Source organism: Vanessa atalanta, chromosome 24 (genome assembly GCF_905147765.1).
Source record: "Vanessa atalanta chromosome 24, ilVanAtal1.2, whole genome shotgun sequence".
NCBI classification, from domain to species: domain Eukaryota; kingdom Metazoa; phylum Arthropoda; class Insecta; order Lepidoptera; family Nymphalidae; genus Vanessa; species Vanessa atalanta.
The window spans coordinates 1,316,135-1,336,061 of NC_061894.1; the positions used below are offsets into that span (position 1 = coordinate 1,316,135).

General features: G+C 32.6%; 3 protein-coding genes across 3 annotated transcripts; 2 read left to right on the forward strand and 1 right to left on the reverse strand.

Annotated features, from left to right (window-relative positions):
* Positions 1-3,486: 3,486 nt before the first annotated feature.
* On the reverse strand, positions 3,487-6,146 carry LOC125073514 (hypodermin-A-like). Its single transcript, XM_047684375.1, has 5 exons — positions 5,957-6,146; positions 5,329-5,515; positions 4,925-5,180; positions 4,188-4,370; positions 3,487-3,639 (listed from the first exon to the last, which is right to left on the reverse strand). The coding sequence occupies exons 1-5, from the start codon at positions 6,144-6,146 to the stop codon at positions 3,487-3,489; spliced, it is 969 nt and encodes a 322-aa protein (XP_047540331.1).
* A 1,215-nt stretch (positions 6,147-7,361) lies between these two features.
* LOC125073515 (hypodermin-A-like) lies at positions 7,362-12,180 on the forward strand. Its single transcript, XM_047684376.1, has 8 exons — positions 7,362-7,365; positions 7,641-7,782; positions 8,441-8,518; positions 8,810-8,954; positions 9,690-9,803; positions 11,115-11,276; positions 11,644-11,769; positions 11,848-12,180. The coding sequence occupies exons 1-8, from the start codon at positions 7,362-7,364 to the stop codon at positions 11,947-11,949; spliced, it is 873 nt and encodes a 290-aa protein (XP_047540332.1). The 3' UTR covers positions 11,950-12,180.
* Positions 12,181-14,440: 2,260 nt separating this feature from the next.
* On the forward strand, positions 14,441-19,512 carry LOC125073416 (facilitated trehalose transporter Tret1-like). Its single transcript, XM_047684237.1, has 7 exons — positions 14,441-14,573; positions 16,079-16,308; positions 17,081-17,404; positions 18,030-18,162; positions 18,329-18,552; positions 18,783-18,977; positions 19,243-19,512. The coding sequence occupies exons 1-7, from the start codon at positions 14,489-14,491 to the stop codon at positions 19,495-19,497; spliced, it is 1,446 nt and encodes a 481-aa protein (XP_047540193.1). The 5' UTR covers positions 14,441-14,488; the 3' UTR covers positions 19,498-19,512.
* Positions 19,513-19,927: the final 415 nt, after the last annotated feature.

Here is a 19,927-nt window from a genome sequence, read left to right on the forward strand (position 1 = left end):
AACTTTCATCTCGAATTTCATCCTCTTGTCGTATTTCTATGCTCGGAATTGCCCTGCGAGATCGAATCAGAAGCAACGTAATACGCAATCGAACTATAATAACCGACATAGCTCGAAGAATTCCCAAGCTGAAGTGGAAGTGGGCGGGGCACATATCACGAAGATCCGTAGACCGCTGGGGCAAAAATGTTTTTGAGTGACGACATAAGACGCAGCGAGGGCAGGCCCCTGGTGGTGGACTAATCTTGTGAAGTTCGCGAGAATACGCTGGATTCCGATCGCGCAAGACCAGCCGTTGAGGAATTCCTTGACGGAGGCCTTTGTCCAGCAGTGGACGTCTTTCGGCTAAGATAATGTAGATGAGGTAATGAATTTAATTAAAAATCTTCTATATCCGCATTTAAGTTATTGACATAAGATTGTATACTGATTTCCATGTTTCTAACATCAGAATTTTTTTTTCTATTTAAAAGTTTCATTCCCCATATGACTCCATAGGAGATCAATTTTGAAAAACCCTCTCTTAGTGTTTAACTACATACGTTCCTGATAGAGAACTCCTGTATAAAATTTACTCCTGTTAGATCAACCTGTTTTGGCAGTGCGTTGTATGTCAGTCAGTCATTTTATTGCTCCCACTGGTGACAAGGAGGACTGTTTTTTTTTGAGAGGTTTAGAATTACGATTCAACGGGGAAATGCTGCTAACATACTTGGCGCCATTCCACGCGGTTATGGTTTGTACAGTAGCTACTTTTTTGTGTGTAATTAAGACCTTAATGTTATTAATTCTTATGTACATTTAAAAAAATACCAAAATATATCATCTTTATAATATTAAAATCATTTGATATTAATTCCATATACTTCTAGACGAAGACTATTTGACGAATTAATTGTTTCTTGATTAAAACCGACCCCAAAAGTGGTGTTATTATAAAATAGAATTTAGGTATGTCTTCTTTTATAACATAGATAAGCGTACGGGCAATTGAGCTGATGGTAAGTGGTCATCACTGCCTATAGATATTGAAGTGCGCTTGTGACTGTATTTACACTGGCTCACTCAACCTTTAAGCCGGATTATTGCTGTTTGGCGTAAGAATACCTAGAGTGGGTCGTTTTTACCCAAACGGACTTGCACAAAGCCCTACCCCCAAGTTGGAAATGTATTATCGCACATAACTTTATTACTTATAAAGCGATTTTGATGATTATTTTTGTTTGTAAGATCAATAATAGACCAAAGAATGTGGTCCAGTACCATAATTTAAATTTTATTAATATAGGACATTATTCCGTAAAATTTTAAAAGTCAGTAATTATTGACCGGATTGAAATATTACCATGATTAAACACATCTGATATTCGAAGATCAGATTAATTTCCGTTTTTTTTTTATTTACACGAAAAAATTATGGTTACAAATATTTCAGTAATTTCATTTGTGAACAGCTTACGGTCTGTTTGTCTAGTTAAGAGTTTTAGTTTAAGTACGTGTTGGGTTTACGTGTAATTAATGATACATTTATTCAGCGTAAAAGTAAAATCCTGCAATTGTTTCTATTCCTTAATAAAAGAACGTATTTATGGAATTACTTATTCCACGCTTTATCACTGTAGGTTGTGGATTCATTCCACAGACTTACATCAGACACGCCAAGAAAGTATCAACATGTAATTTGCCCACTGCTGGGCTAAGACCTCCTATCGCTTATAAGGAAAAGGTTAGGAGCATATTCATCACGCTGCAGTGCGGGTTGGATGAAGCAAGTTTCGTCACTACGTTTTTCAACTATACAGACTTTGTATTTCAAACATAAATTAAACTCAATGTTTATCCTCTTTTTTATTATTTATTCGTATGCTCCTGGCCACAATTTAAATTGTTATGGCAAGATGAAGTCAAATCACCCTATTAATAAAAAATTAAATTAGAGTCGAGAGCTAGTAAACCGAAGGCGGTTGTACGCGTTTTCCATGATCCCAAAAAAACGTTAAAATATTTTGAATAGTAAAGTACAAACATTTCTGTGCGAATATCGATCACCTCTAAACCACTTAAAAAAAAAAAAATTAAAAAAATAACCAAGTGACTTTTTGAATTTGAATTTGGAAGTTGTTCCCATAGCGTTCAGTCCCGATCTTCGGGATTTCATTTGAACCTGCAACTTCTGATGTAGATCCACGTATTCTATTCATTGGATGGAAAGGATTAAATACGATTAATATATAATGTGTAACGTAGTAGATATTAGTCCTAAGCAAATATGAACATTTATTGTATATCATAATATTAGTAAATATTTATTAATATAATATTATAGTGTATTTCCCACTTCATTGTCCTCACTAATTACTAACGGTTTACTCTAGTTATATTCATTAAAATTATCTTTACTTAATAAAGAACCCACGCTTACTTATTACATAAGTAGACTAACGTATTGATGGTTAAAAAAAAAACTAATGAATCGTAAAACGTAATAACTTGAACTGAGAAGAACAGGTCCTAGGGTGAACAATTGAACACCTTAGATGAGCAAACGCTCAGTAGGGCACCCCAGGGTGACCTATGAACTGGAATTAGTGGCGGGATCTGACTGGATGCGGAAGAAGGGTCAATGGGAGCTTTGTTACATCGTGGAATGTGTTTGCCCAGCAATGGATCTCCAAGTGGTCTATTTAAAAATACTTTATTTACAACCAGCACTCAAAGACGTCTCAGTGATTTGAGACCGTAGTATTATGATTGATATCAATCTCACATTCATTCTTGAGAACTTCCTAACCTATTCAAAGTCTTTGAAGTGTAGACGTTGCTACGTGTCTGCAGAAGTGTGTCGATATGAAGAGAACCAAACAATGCTTCACGTGCTGACGCGTAATGTCTCGGAGGATCTTGACATTGAATCCACAATATAAAATTTATACTGGAAGAATAGAATTCAAAGGTTTTTTGCGAGGTATCGGGGCTACAAAGTTAACTTATATCCATATAGAGCTGAGATACGTGTGAATAATTTTTAGTCCTAATCCGTTGGAATCCGGCTCTATATTTACCTTTTAAAAAAACTCGTCCTCGCTTATTGTTTCAAGAGTTGGGCGTTACCTAGCTCAAAGACTTAGCCCATACTTCAAAGCCTAGAAGTTCAGAGATGCCGTATCGCCAGCGTCCTAGGTACAATACCACAAGACAATCTTTTGAACAGCACATATATATTTTGTATATTATAACCGTTTAGTTTTATCAATTATTTTAAAAATACACCACCTGATAGTAATTGGCTTGGCAATTATATTGTATTGCAGAATATAATATGATGAGTGAATGGTACATACTACATCACTTATAATACTTTTGAAATCACTTTAAGGATTGGGTAAATTTGTGGAACGGTGCCCTTAATAAATGAATACTAGAGGTTACTGCAAATGCATTATAATAAAAAAAAATACAAAAATATAAATTTAGTTCCACTACGCATTACAATAGCGAATCTATCCAGGGCCGAATATGTGATGAGGAGATTCTTGTAAATATTGTTGGACTCGGATGAGTTAAGCAATCTTCTGATATCCAACTGGACGTTATGCCCCAGAGACCACCATCAGCAACAATTGGAGCTCCAGCATCAGGCTAAAAAACATGAAATATATTAACTATTTATTTTTTATGTCGTAAGATTCTTTGATGTTTGTTTCTTGGGTTTTTGCAAGGGCTACAAAGATCCACATTAACTAAACCATAAGATTTTTATCAGTATCGTAATAGGATATTCATTAAAACGAAACAGGCATCCAACTACATTAAGAAATTTATAAGAAATAAGTAATCTTATTCTTTGAGGCAGTTATATAACTAACCTTACTAAATAATACCTTGAGAATTTCTTCCAAGCGTGTTGTTTTTTTAAGATCGGTATGAATTATCAATAATATTAGCATTGTAAGATGAATTGACTATACAAATATTGTTAAAAGTTTGGGTGTTCTTAAACGTATGCGCATGAAAAAAATTTCTAGAAAAGTATACCTATTCTGTGTTTTACTAGTTTATTTTAATTGCTAAAAAAGCAGAGCACAAGTAGGCACTAATATTTTTTTAATGATAAGTACATTCCTAGTAAAATTGATTCAGAACTAGAAGACAGGAATATTGGAGAAAAGTTTAAGAAAAATTCTTACCATGCATGGACTGTGATGAGAAATAAATGGTTCCAGACAAATACTGGATACGTGTAGACTATAATTATTTGCCTGACTAAGCATGTAGCACTTGTCCCAAGGTATAGATCTCTGTGTCGAAACCCTCATACTGTATGGTTTAAGCCGCTCCTTAGCCGACCGTGGCAAAACTTTACCGTTTATCTGAAAAAAGAAAAAGTATTAAGGCAGCAATAGACAAAACAAATAATAATCTACGAAAACAGCACCCTTATAACTAGCCACTGAGATAATAAAGACATGATTAATAATAATGAAATTGTCAAAGATTCTTCTTATTTAACATTAAATAATGTGAATGTTAAATAAGAAGAAAACAATGTTCAAATAAGTGGTTTTATTAATAAAAAGGGATTTCTATCAAAGTTAGCTAATTTTATGACACATCAAATAGTGAATTAACATTTATAGGAAACTGTTATAGTTATATAAGATTTTAAATTAACATGGTTATTTTTATTGCTAACAGTATTTAAAACGCAAACGTCGTTTGCAGTCTCGTGAACAAGACATTCGTAGATAATGTCGAAATATCGAGCTCCAACAAATAAAAATAAAAAACATGGTAAATATCCCGTTTTAAATACTGTTATAGTTATATTCAAGAACACCACAAATGTCTTATTGGATATTTGAAGATTGAAGTATCTTAGAAGAACTGTATGGTATCTTGATATCGATGTGGAAAATATACTTACAATTAACCTCGGCCAATATGTAGCTATGAACTTCGCACTCACTACTCGCCCCTTGATATCAGATAGCGGTATTGGTTGAATATACTCTGAAAATTCTAGACCGTTCGCAATCCTCAACATTGCTATGTCAAAACTTGGTTCTTTATAGACATAGGATGGATGAATTTCAATCGACTTTAGAGGTATCAATACTCCACCTTTCTTGCAATTGACTGATCCTAAGCGAACACGAAATAATTTGATTGTTTCGCGTGTACTGTAAAGTAAAATATTTTTATAATAAGTTTGCATTTATAGTTGAATATTTTGCAAGTTTAAATAAACAAAGACAGTTGAAATAATAAATATATAATTAAACATCGAAATCTCCTAATTTAATATTTATTATTGGTTTTTTAGCTTACTTATAAAATTCTTCAGCCACAGTTAGTATCCATTTCTTATCTACCAGGGCACCAGAAGCATAGTGCGAGCCTTTCCTCTGAATAGACACCGAGTAAGGATAATTATTATTGCTCTTGTAATTAATAATTTTTATTTCCTTAGGCGCTGCAGGTTCAGTATCCTTGCAAGTAGATATTGTGATATTGTCTAAAAAATAATGTTTGAAAGATAACGTATTTGCTTAGAAATTAAACAAAATTCAGTCTCTCCGTATTTTCGCCAATGATAACATCAGCAGTACTATTCTGTAAGAAATCATTTTACATTTCACTCGAATGTTGAAAACCGAGTTCAAGTGATTCGCTTTTTTATATGTGTCTTTTAAATAATTATTTATTTTAAATTTTCAATGTCACATGTTTGTCTTCTATTTTTTTATGGTCGTATTCTGCGGTGAGATTCAAGTATGTGCGTACAGAATAGCTCTACTGAGAGAGATAGCTGTTACTGCAATATCTATCAAAACTAATACACTAAGCTGCCTAACAGCTCCAGTTCATTTTTATCTGAACTTCTTGAAACATTTAATTTAATACATCTATCTTAATAAAATAAATGTAATATGATTGGAATAACTATTATACTGACCATTGAAGCTATTTTTCATTTTGGATACTCTCAAAGGTATTTCTTTGGAACTGGTATTATATACTTCATTGCTATCAGACTCTAGTGATCTTTTATCATCATCGTCGTCTTTTTCATCATAATTATCACCATTCACTAATACATATAAAGTCAAAATTACTAAAGCTTTGAAACGAAATATGTCGCCCATTATTTTGTGATTTGCAGCACTTAGTAAAAAAACAATAATGACATTACTAATGATCTTGTCAGAATAATATTTTATAAATTTCTAGTAAAATGCTTAAAGAAATGTAAAGTAATAATGTTTGCACAGGTGTTAAATACATATTTTATAAGAAAAATAAAACAATTAACGCAAAAACAAGTAAGATATAAAAAAATAAAAGGATAAAAAACCTGGCAAGTAGAACAATTGAAAAAAACTAACAAAGAAATATTTTTTTACTTGTTTAATTATTCGTCATCAACAATACGAAGGAATTGATGACATTGATACTTAGTTGACTTGAGATTTATAATTCGAGACTCTTTCGAGCATTTTCTTGGTGGTAGAGCTTTGTGCAAGCTCGTCTGAGTAGGTACCACCTATTAGATATTCTACCACCAAACAGTAATTCTTATCGTTATTGTGTTGTGAGTGTGAGCCCGTGTAACTACAGGCACAAAAGTACATAACATGTTATTTACCAAGGTTGGTGGCACATTAGCTATCTAAGGATTGGTTATTATTTCTTACAGCGTCAACGTCTATGGGCGGTGGTGACTAATCTAACCATCAGACGGCCTATTTGTCCGTCACCTACCTATATAATAAAAATGAAGGTATTGACGTAATTCTATAATATAAAATGACTATATGTTGCTTAGCTGGCTGACTGAGACCTCACTTTGCGATAAAAAACAACTAATTAAAATTTGTGGAAAAGATTAATAACTGAATTCCTTGCATGTTCTTCTCGGTAGTGTCTGCATTCCTGTCAGTTTGTTGGTTTACATTTAATTTAATACTGTATACATGACGATTCAAAAACGCTTGATGAATGAACTTTGATCTATTTCGAATCATTGTAATATTAAGTTGATTTAAATTATTCGATTCAATCAAATCATCGTATTTCTTTTACTCATCGCCATTTCTATCGTTAACTCCATTTCGTCAGAACTTACATTTTAAACTCTTTACATAATTTGCCAAATGCCAAACATCTCATATTGTTTGTTTTGTTTCCTTAAACAAATATTTCAAACTTAATTAGTAATTATTTTGTTTCGCCATTGTTACGGAGTTACGAGTCTTTGATATGAGGCACCACAATTAGTGTTTTCAAATCTATTTCAAAACTGCTGATAAGTAATGTTACATTATTTCAATGCCTAGATCTCGATGATGGACGATTGAATTATGGGTAGAGGCAATAGTGATTTGGATTTTATTATTTTTCTTCTTTTAATTTATTGTTTGATTTATGTATTCGGTGGTAAGTTTAAAACGATTATTTTTGGTTCTTAATATTCTATTGCTGTCTAATCACGTTTAAGATATTGTAATGTTCTTGTTTTTGATGTATACTGTCAATGCCAGATCTGATAGATAAGGCAAGCGCTAAATTGTTTGATGTACTAATTCTATATTCTAAGTTGACACGAAAAATAAGAATTTCTAAAGTTAATACAATTTCAGAATCAACTACTATGAAAGCAGAATTAGAATGCGAGTTCCCTCCGAGAATTGAGAAAGACTTTACCCATATAAGACGGAAACGTCTGACAACTGATACAGGCCTTGTTTGTCTGGAAGATTATCCGTATACTGTGTCTATTAGGTAGCTGTTTTTATTTGTCTTAACCATATCATAAGTCGCGCTAAACCAGCGTTGAAATACGTGCAATCGTACGTGTTCTTTTATGATAATTTTGGAATACGTGATGTACAAATTTTATAATATGTCTCATGATTCCTAATTGCAATTTTGTTTCTTAATTTCGTAATTTCATTTCGGTGAGCGCGAAATAATAGAAAATGAGAGCATTTTATACAATACAGGCGTGAAGGCTTAAAATAATATTTTAATCATAATCGATCGAAGCGATTTTTTAAAACAAACTAGAAACTCGCCGTATCATAAGATCGTGATGTATCAAACAGTGATATGCAGGATTGACTATAATAATGAATATGAAATCTAAAATATTCACGCATCGATATAACGTATCACTGTAAGTCGGGTTTCAGAATGACTTTCGAAGTAAATTTTTTGGATAGCACTGCAACAATTGTATTTTTTTTATCTTGGATAACATTTAACAGTTAAGTAAAATTCATACATGCATCAAAATGGGGTATCACCGTAAATCGAGTGAGATACAAAATGAGTTTCAATAGAATAGTAATTCAGCTGATTCTTTTTCTCTTGGATTTACTTGCTCCTTATATAGTTCTAAAATAAAATTATTGACAGCGATTTATTTTTCAATTTGTAGATTACACTCGAAGCATTGGTGTGGCGGAGCAATTGTTGGAAAGCAATGGATATTATCAGCAGCCCAATGTTTTGATTAGTGAGTTATTTTCTCGCAATAAAAATTGACATACCTAGTAAAATTCTGATATATCTTACCTTATTTACTTACCTTTATGTATTTACATAGCTTTTGGTGGATTTAGTCAGTTGAATATTCCAAACCGATGTAACATTAAATTTTTATTAATCTTGTAGAAATGTCGAATTAAATGTTCTTTTCAGTCTACTTAAATAAAGTATAATTATATGATATTGATATTTGAATTAGATTAATTAATTTTGGAAAAAAATCCTAATTTATTTAATAAACCATTTAATTGACCTACAGTGTGACCAGTGAAGAAGTATCAGTGCGTATGGGTTCTGTGTTTAGAGACTTCGGAGGCCAAATCCTATCAGTGGTTGAAATCCAGCGGCACCCGAACTATAAGTTGGATCAGTACTATCCAGATCATAATCTTGCTTTAATTAAGGTACCTGTATGATAAAAATTTATTTGGTTTCATGTTGTAATCATCATACTAAATTTAAATTGTGGGGCTGTATGGTAATAAAAAAAATGGTACAAAAAAAAATAAAGGTGGATAGACTAAAGGTACGGACAACTTATCTTTCGTGATACAGATATAACTCTCAGGTCTGTGTATCACATGACTACTAGGTCAGCTCGGACAGGGAACCTGTTTCTATAAGCTGCTCTTTTTCATATACTCTGAACAAAACACACTAAAAAATTAATAGAAGTTTTGGCAACAGCACATATATGTTATAGTAAATTTATATTATGTTCATTATCAACAGGATAACATAGCTTCTGGCTAATATTGCAAACTTGGAAGAATGCATAGACAGGAACAATAATCACTCATAGCTTTAATATAAAATTAATTAAAATTCTATAATGTTATTAAAATAATAATGCTTTATACTAAACAAGTACTAAAATAATTACAGAACATAACCATTTACTGTAATGGCAATGATCGGAAGAAAAACTATTACAAGAAAAAATATTGGTTTCACAAAAAAATATAATAGCTGTTTATACTCAAACTATAATCATGAAATTCGTAATATTTTTCACACAATACATTAAACACTACGAAATATATATTTTAATAGATTTTTTTTGGATGATTGCTATTTTAGGTTAACAAAGGAAAGAATCGCAAAACGTAACAATAAATCATACTCACCTTTGATTGTAGGTAAACATTCCGATTGTTAAAAACGCACGCATGCAAGCCGTATCATTAGCGGTGGCTAACTCAGATTTGCCTCTGCTGTTCGGGGAAGTGGTTGTCACCGGATACGGCTCTGTGGTAATATTCCTAAATCATTTTTTTTTTATTATTATTACTATTTTAGTTACAATTTTTTACCATTAGTGCCGAGATGGCTCCTGTGTTTAGAACGCGTGCATCTTAAACAGGCAAGCAATGCAGAATTTTCATGAATTTATAATTAATCTCGAGGTCGTCGTCGAAGGAAACATCGCGAGGAAACTTACATGTGTCTAATTTCAATAAAATATGATATGTACCAACCCTCATTAGAACAGCGTGCTGGAATGAGCTCCAAACCTTCTCCTCAATCTTTGAGGAGAATCCATGGAGATTATGCCTTAGTCCAGCACTGGGCCCACAGCCGCATTTCTATGAAGAAACACACATATCCGAGATACTAAAATATCTTCGAACGAGACGAGTATGAAAACAAGACCTAAATTAATAATAAATTGGTTCACTTAGAGATGCCTCATGTTATGCTCACGGTTTTCATATTCTCATTTATTAACCTTCACACTGATTGGTCTAAATAGTTCGTAATGGAAATATCAATCGTTTTGTTAAAGTATTGCAGCCTTATAGTTTTATTCTCGAGTCTAATATATTTGAAATCAAGCCATTGAAACTGATTATGTAGAAATACTGGACTACTTAAACCTTTGCCACTAAAAACTGGCACCGTTAAATATTATCCTCTCATTAAACCGTTAGCGCACCGTCAACCATGACAACAGTTTACATATTTATTAAGCTTATTATAATTATTAATGTATCATATAGATGTATATATTCATTATTAAATTAAAACAAAATATATAATATCGTACCAGATTTACGCTTTGTTAAATACTTCAGTAGAACTAAATTACTGACAAAGGTTTTTGAAAGAAGAAAGGTATTTATAGTTTAGACACGTGAATTCTTATAAGTGCAATTACTGTCTCGTAATAATGTGTAGGTATTACTTTTAATATTTATTTAATTTTATATAAATAACATATAATCAGATAAAGACACGCGTAGATCAATGTCAACAAATATTGTAATTGATGTTGCGTCGTAAATTTCCTGAGATAAATGGTGTCTATTAAACTTATTTAGAATTATTTCATGCTTTATTGGTGCTATATAATATTTTTGTTACTGTAGGTACTTAGATATTACTAGGCTTACAGTATTCTAATATAATGTATGGTCCATACGTTCATAATACGTTTAAAAAATGAGTATTAGTGAGTATCTACAATATTTCCATAAAATGCCGGCTTTTCCAAAGGTCCTGTAATTTTAGATAAGCTGCTATCTCCAACTAAACTGATAATACCATTTCTCTTATACTCTCAGAAAACGGGGCAAATCCGTGAAGGTGTCAACCAGGAGCTTCGTCGAATGCTAGTTAAAGAATTTCCACGATCACAATGCAGGATTGTCTATGGAAACGACTACCACATACAACATGACCATATGTGTTTACAAAGTGTCGTTAAAGGCATTGCGCTTTGTGCGGTAAAATATGCTTTATTTGTTACATTTTTTGTATCTCAACTTCTCAATCTCCTTTGGTCAGCTCAGTCTTGGGAGATGTTGAGTAGTTAATTTTCCTAATACGTTTAGAATGGGAGAATTTCAAGAAAAAATCTATTTAAATAGTAATATTACTTGTATTCCATTTTAATAACTGAAATATATAGATAAGTGAATCACATCTATCAGTCATAATTAGATCTAAACATTACGAAAATATGTTGAGCCCTCCTCGATACGTTATATTTAGGATAATATTAGAACTTCAATCGGCATTCTTAGGTTTTGTTTGAGACTCAAAGTGCTCGGGTAAGTGATAATTAATATTTCAACCAGCCAAATGTTTCAGGGCGATACCGGCGACCCAGCTGTGCATTTTAGCGGAATTAACCGAGGTGGTACGTTATTTGGTATAGCATTATTCTCAGGAACAGAAGAATGCGCCTACAAATCAAAACCAGGAGTATATGCTAAGGTAGAAATTTGACCGACCCTTTGATTAAAGAGCTTTGAAGTCAATATTTTTCCTTAATATAGAATATCTTCTTTTCAGGTATCGTACAGTAGACAGTGGATAGATAAAGTTATCAATGAGACAGAGTACAATGAAAGTGCAGACAGTGGGGAGAATGCAATACCTATTGATGTGAAATAACGGCCTTAAGTTTAGCGAGTGCTTAGTTAATTATTGTTTTCTCTCTTCTTCATCTTTGATTAGATCTGCGAAAGAAAGAGACAGAGCATCGTTTAACTAATCACTATCTTAACAAAATTTCTGGTTATAGTCGTAAATATTAAATTTAGCCCAGTAAAGTACTGTTTTAACTCTGATCAACAAAAGTGTTTCCTTTACAAATCACTTGGAAGATGAATACCTACATCTCGTTTCAACTAATAACAAATTGAGTATTTTTAGTTTGGATTGAAAGTAATAATTTATTTCTATTAAATATATTTTAAACAATGAGTTCAGTAGTTAAAAAACTATTTAAAAAATCATCAAAGTTTATTCTTGAACACCAGCAATGCAAATATAGATTTGTCCATTTCCTTGGTGTAAAGTCATCATCCTCCTGCCCTTATTTTACTTGGAGTCGGCGCAGCATGTCTTCTTCTTCCATACTTGTCTGTCGGACGTCAAAACTTCCTTGGTGTAAAGTACCAGCTCGAAATCCCACTGCTTAACGAAAGCCTGCCTTCTAGAAAACAGATACGGAGCTTATTCAACCATGTTATAGGTATTCATCATGCATTATTACCAAATAATTCCGGGTCATGCAGAAACTAATGATCCTCTTGATATGGAAATTCTATACTGGTATCATTTATAGTTGTTGTTGGGCGATCAATAATTTTGATATGTTTTAAATTTTTGAGATTTGGCTCATTATGTAATATTAGTAGTCTGAGCGAAAATTGTCGGTTCGCTTGTTTAATTGAACATTGACGCTCTCGAAGATAATGCTGTCTAAGCTAGTTCCAATTAAAAAAAAAAATGTATAAAATAATTATTTTATTTAAAATATCTACAAATATTAATAAATTTAAGTTATTGACTGTAAATAATTGATCTTTTATATATGAATGTCAGTAACCATTTTCTTGTTTACATAAAGTAAAGATATACTGACAATTTAAGTTAATTTAACGTGTAAGTAATCCTTACTATTACAAATAACACGTATTCCTAGAAAATGTCGTGGAGAAATTGGTCAGGAAATATTTAATGGAAATAATTACATTTAAAAAAAGTTTAATTCATTCTTAAAACTAATAAATACGAAGTAAACATATTTGGGATACTATTACCTACTTAATGACAACGGGACCAAAAGTTTGTGTGAAATTTCAGCACAATCGGTTGAGAAGTAGGACAAATCGAACGTAGATAACTAAAAGTTTGTGCAAACGATATTTTTTTGTTTGTGCAACCATAAAGTTTTATTAGCCTGTTGTAAAGATCGTTTCAAAAATAATCCTTTATAACATAATCATATCAATGTATTATTTGACGAGGAATTTGAGTTTATACGTTGAGGCTGTTCCAAAAAAATTCAAATAACCAGAGCAAGGAACCCATGAGTTTTTCAGTATTTAATTTGTGTTTACGGCAAATTGCTTAAAACATTGTGAACCGTTCATACATATATAAGAAGAAATTCTACCTTAATATAACCGTCTTATCCCAATTGGAACGTAGTTTTAGTGTTATATAGATAGACGGACTGGCAAAAGAATCAATGCATCAAAAGATCGGTACTGTAAGAAATATTAATACTTCAAAATTGAAACCTAAATATTCTTTATTCAAGTATGCTCATAAAAGCACATTTAAATCGTAATATTAGAGTTTGGAATTAAATGTACTACTGGTTTAGAAAGTAAATTTTAAAGAAAAAAACCGGCAAGAAACTCCAAGTAGCCTTTTTCACCATTATGTTATGTATATTTACTTGGTGGTAGGGCTTTGTGCAAGCCCGTCTGGGTAGGTACCACCCACTCATCAGATATTCTACCGCCAAATAACAGTACACTATATTGTTGTGTTCCGGTTTGAAGGGTGAGTGAGCCAGTGTAATCACAGGCACAAGGGATATAACATCTTAGTTCCCGAGGTTGGTGGTGCATAGGTGATGTAAGGAATGGTTAATATTTCTTACAGCACCTTTACAGTTTCTTTGTCTATGGGCGGTGGTGACCACTTACCATCAGGTGGCCCATATGCTCGGCCGCCAACCAATGATATAAAAAAAAAATGTATAACTAATGTCAATAAAGTACAATAACATTTATATATATCCTCGTATCACCAAAGCACCACCAATCTAGAAAACTGAGCTTTTATGTCAATTGGGCCTGTAGTTACACTGATAAGAACACTGAGTGACCCTTCGTACTTTAACACAACAATAATAAAACAACATAATGGTGGAATAAACTACCCTTTTTCTCGAGAGGGGAGAAACAGAAATGAGTTGATTTTTTGTTACCTGACTTTCTTAATAACAAATACAACGAAACATTTTTGGTTTATATAAATAAATAACATTAATTTGGAAACTATTTCAACACTCTGTATAAAGCACATGTATTTAATTTTATTCTATAAATACATAGTGAGAAGTTATTGCTACTCAATAGATTCAATATAACGTCTGTAGTCGGGACGGGTTCGAACTATTCAATTGTGAGAAATGTCAAAAAATTGTGAAAAATTAAAATCTGAAATCGCAAAGAAAAATGGCCACACGTATTTACAATGGATTTTTGCCTTATTAGGTAGGTGTAATTTTAATTTCACGTCATATGCTTTTAATGACATTAGTATTGGTTCTTATTTTGGTGCATTTTAACAAAAAAGTTGATGATTTCTATGCATATTTAACAGTGAACCAAGTTGGCTGCATTTGAGCCAATCATTAAATTACAATCACTCGATAGTAGTGTTTCTCTCTCTTTATTTTAAATCGACAATTTCCGGAGTTATAAAAAGTTGGCTCGTATTTTAAAATGAGAAGGAGAGTAGAAGCAGATATGTCATAGGAGCCAGCGTTAAAAAATAGCAAGTACTGTCATTTTTTAAGACATATACAATTTAATTACCTTGATATCTCTTGGTAATGCAAAAATGGTGAGAAAACCTGCATATTTTAGAAGATATACTAAGACTTTAATTGAAAAAATAACCTCTTAGTTGTTAGAAGAAGCTAAAGCAAATAATCTATATGATCAGAGTTACTCCTTTATATTGTACATTAATGGTTATTTGCCAGATATATTTATTCAAGTATTAACGATGGGACAACTTCACGTATAATACGTGAAACAACAAATAATAATAATTATATCTATCACCGTAAAATTGTATATAACATCAGATTATAATCTACCTCGTGACATTGTGAATAAGCTGAGACTTACTATATAAAATATATATTTTTTACAACTTTTATGCAAGGAGATTTAAACCAGCAGAGGTATTCCGTAAGAAGTAACTCGATACTCACTGAAGAATACCAACGAAAAATGTCAGATTGATATGTGACATAAATTATACAATCATTATATGTTTACGTTTTTTTTCCCACGCCATAATACAGACACAATCTCACAATCCGTCACAGCAGGGTATAATTGAAAATCAGTGTTAGGTTTTGGAACCCAACATGAGCTGAATGATACACTCATTTGTTTCTCCTACAATTATCACATTTAAAGGACAAGGAAAGGTTTTGAGAATGGATGCGAATGGATATAGTAGTAGGGGATGACCCAAGAAACGATGGATGGATTGTGTGAAAGACGATATGGTTAGAAAGAATGTTACTTGTGAGATGACGTCCGACAGAGAGGTATGGAAGAGGAAGACATGCTGCGCCGACCCCAAGTAAAATTGGGATAAGGGCAGGAGGATGATATGATATCACATTTAAAGGACACACGAATTAAAATAGCGTATCGAGGTAGCTCGGCTCCGACGTTTCTCGAATGAGAGACGAAGTGAGTTCTTGCAGCCAGTTCTGTACTCTTTGCACTAAAAATCATTAGATTTTAATGTTCATGACGAACTCAAATATATTTATTAAAAAACAAAAATAGTTTATTACTTTTAAGCGATGATATCACTTATAACCTCTTATTCGTCATCTTCCACCTGATAACAGTTCATTGACTTCCAATTTAAACAAATTATGTTTGATGTTGTAATATTTACGTATTACGAGATGATTATGATAACAGTTACAAAACACGTAAGTCATGAGTTTTTTGGTCCAATGTTTCAGCCAATTGTACGCACATGGCTTATGGATTGGAGTGCGGCTGGATATCGCCAACAACAAAGACGCTCCAATCTGAGACTTCTCCTTCTGGCTATCCCCTCTCGGATGGACAAATCGCGGGGGTCGCCAGCTCCATGAGCACAGCAGCTACGTGCGTTGTTATAATGCATTCTTACATAGCTGATATATATGGGAGAAAGATTAATATTATTATTATTGCTTTCTTGGAAGCGGTAAGTAAAAAGAGAATAGAAGAAAATTAAGAATATAAAAAAAAACTTAGACTGAGCGACGTTGTACAATCGTGTACATCGAAACACTTTAAAAAAATGTACTACATACACATATCATATTGATTTAACCAAAGCGTTACCACCTCTGCTAACTGCAACTCATACCGCAACGCTGATTTTTAGGTGACAACTTAGGTATCTTTATTCAAAGTTAAACAAAGCTTGAGGTTTAAACAGACACGGCAAAGCACACTGAATTATAATTTGTGGAATTTGTGATTATAATTAATCTTGTGCTCAGCGTTGAAAGAAAACATCAGCTTTCCTCGAACTGTATGATCCACTAAAGAGATAAATTTCACCAGTCTTAGTTCAGCATTGGACTGTAAGAAATATTAACAATTCCTGTTTAGCCCTTCTGGGTATTTATGACCCACTAATTATAAAATCTACTGCCACGTAGATACTTCGTATTGGTGTGTTTCGGTTTGAAGAGTGAGTAAATCCGTGTAACTACAGGCATAAAGGACATAACAACTTAGTTCCCAAGGTTGATTTGTCTCTTTGGAGATGTAAGGTTAAAATTTCTTACGACGCCAATGCTTGTAGGCATTTGCGACCACATCCCATTAGATGCCCATTTACCATTACGCCTATTTATTTATTAAAAGAAAAAAATATATTTGTATAATATTTTTTCAAGTTAATTGTTGAAAACTATTGAGATATTCTTTAAGAAATTATGAGCGAGTGGAGTTGGTTTGTTTTCCAGTTGTCATGGATAATAAGGATATTCTGCACGTCTTTTACGAGCCTCATCATAGCGAGAGTCTGCGCTGGGATAGCTGCAGGTGGCTGCTATAATGTTATACCAATGTACATTAAAGAAATCAGCCGAGAAGACTTAAGAGGAATTCTATGCACTTTCTCCATGATATTTCAAAATGTCGGTGTTTTCATCATGTATTTTATTGGAGCATACCTGGACTATTATACAGTGATGTATGTGGTTGTGGGATTACCTATTTTGACGATGTTGGGCATGATATTGGCACCTGAATCTCCCGAGTTCCTGGTTAAACAAGGAAAGATTGATGTAAGTGTTGATTATTTTATTTTTATTTATAAGTAATGGATGGGCTTTGTCGAACATCTTTAATTATTTTTTGTAATCTATATGTTCAGCGTAACACTTTTATATTGTACATTGATGGAAATATGCCAGAAATATTATTAACAAAGTCGCATATAATACGTGAAAAACAAATGGTAATAATTATATCTATCAGCATCAAATTGTAAATACCGTTAGATTATAATCTAACTCACGATATTGTTACTTGCCGAATTGTATATAAACTCAGACTAACTTATTATATAACACACATTATTTTACAACATTTATACAAGTAAATTCAACTCATCGCTGAACACACGCGTGAAACGTCAGAATATAATATTCGATATTGACTAAAATAATTATACAATTTATGGGATACACGTATCAAAATGGCGTATCACCTAATAGTATAATTCGTTGGTCAACAAATTTTCGAGTTAGAAACGAAGTGAATTCTTACAGAATAAAAATTTGATGTGCGTTTTTTTTAATTTTTAGCAATAATAATCACAATTATCTTTCTATTCGTCTTTACGCCATATTCTTTTTATAAGCTATATTAATAATTAAATATTAAGATCAACATTTATTAACATTACAGCAAGCAATAGAAACAGTCGCATTTGTAAGAGGTCTTGACAAAGATGATACAACTGTTCAGACGATCGTGGAAGTAATGGTAAAAGATGCAGCTCATTTTAAATCTCTGCCGAATCTCACTCTTTTAAGCATAAGTATGTGTAAAGAAAAATATATTTTAAATAAAATAAACATACGGAATTACCGTATTTTTTTATCATAAGGATGTCAAGCGGTGGCATTATAGAGCTTTAAAAAAAATTATATAAATTATTTTTACGTGTTGAAACTGAAAATTCAAAACGTTTCCATTTTTTTCAGTGAAGAACAAAATCTGGCGTCGTGGTTACATACTTATAATGATTGCGTTTACTTTTTACGAAATAAACGGTGCATTTGCTATTATAACTTATGCATCTACAGTGATCAATTCAACAGGAATTGAATTTGAAATCAGTCCAGAAATACAGTCACTGAGCTTTCCAGTAGTTATGATGACGGGTTCACTAGTCCTCGCTTCTTGCGTTGAAAGATTTGGAAGAAAAGTAAGTAGTTCGATTCGTTTAGAAAAATCAGGTTTCGTACTATTTTGTTCTGAATTAATGTCCTGCCGTCAGACTAAATAAAGACCCGGTACTAATGGGTGTTTTGTGGTCGGGATCGCTGATCCAGCATTTTTTTTTTTATGATATCGGTGGGATTTTATATTTTTGTAATAATTGTGCCGTGACCTAAATAAACTTTTTTTTCTATTTACTTAATATTATAATTTCAGCCACTCCTGATTGGTGCATACATCGTATCATCGCTTTGCATGTTCGGTTTAGCAATTATAATCATCCTGCACAATCAACTTGGCGGTGTACCGGGCTGGCTTCCAATCATTTTAATGATGGTGGTTCTCGCCATGTACAGTGGAGGTGTTTGTTCAGTGACGTTTTTAATTTTGACAGAAATGTTCAATTTCCAAGTGAGTATGTTGTCTTATCAACGAGCACTACTACAGAAGATTTTCTAATTTTGATTAGTTATGATATCAATAGATAGATAGAAATCTATGAAGGTCTTAAAAGAAAATATTTGATCTATATAAGATACCATAACTGAAAGTCTGAGAAATTGATGAAATTTCTTACAATTTGAATTATAATTGTTCCCTCCACCCGGCTTTATCATTAAATTACGTTATCATGAAAAACGACGAGATTGTTAAATAAATTTAATATTATTTTCAGATACGTGCAAAATTGATGAGCTTAGTCGTAACATACGGTTGGTTATTGACTGCCATTTTACTAAATATATATTTGCCACTATCGAATGCGTTAGGAGTTTATGCTCCATTCATAATCTACGGCTTCTTCAACCTCGGCGGAGTGTTCTTCACGATATTTTACCTGACAGAAACTAAAGGCAAAAGCGAAACACAAATTCTTCAAGATTTAATGAGACGGAAAAAGACTGATAATGAAATATCTTGCATAGAATAAATTATATTAATTTTTTTCCAGTATTTTATTTTTGATGCACAAAAATTTACCAAAAAAAACCCAAGCAATATTAGTTATTGTATTATAAGGAAAATTTAAAATGAAGGCAAAACGTGGCACAGAACTTGCTACCTTTCTGGATCCGACGTATCTAAAAAATCTGGACTGCTTGACGGATTTGCCTTTGATCTACTGTGATATTGAGTAAATACAAAATAGGAGAAAGTTATAATTTGACCCCTAGGAATTAAGGCCTGCATAGGACGTCAGGGCATCATGGTAGCATACGAAAGCAATCAATCTTCACTGAAGAGACAGAGAGGGTACCGCTTGTTTTTTAGTTGGTCTTCTGATCTAATACTCATAATACTAGACTTCCTGGGCACCAGCGAGTTCCATATTATACCACAACCTAATGTTGATGTTTCAG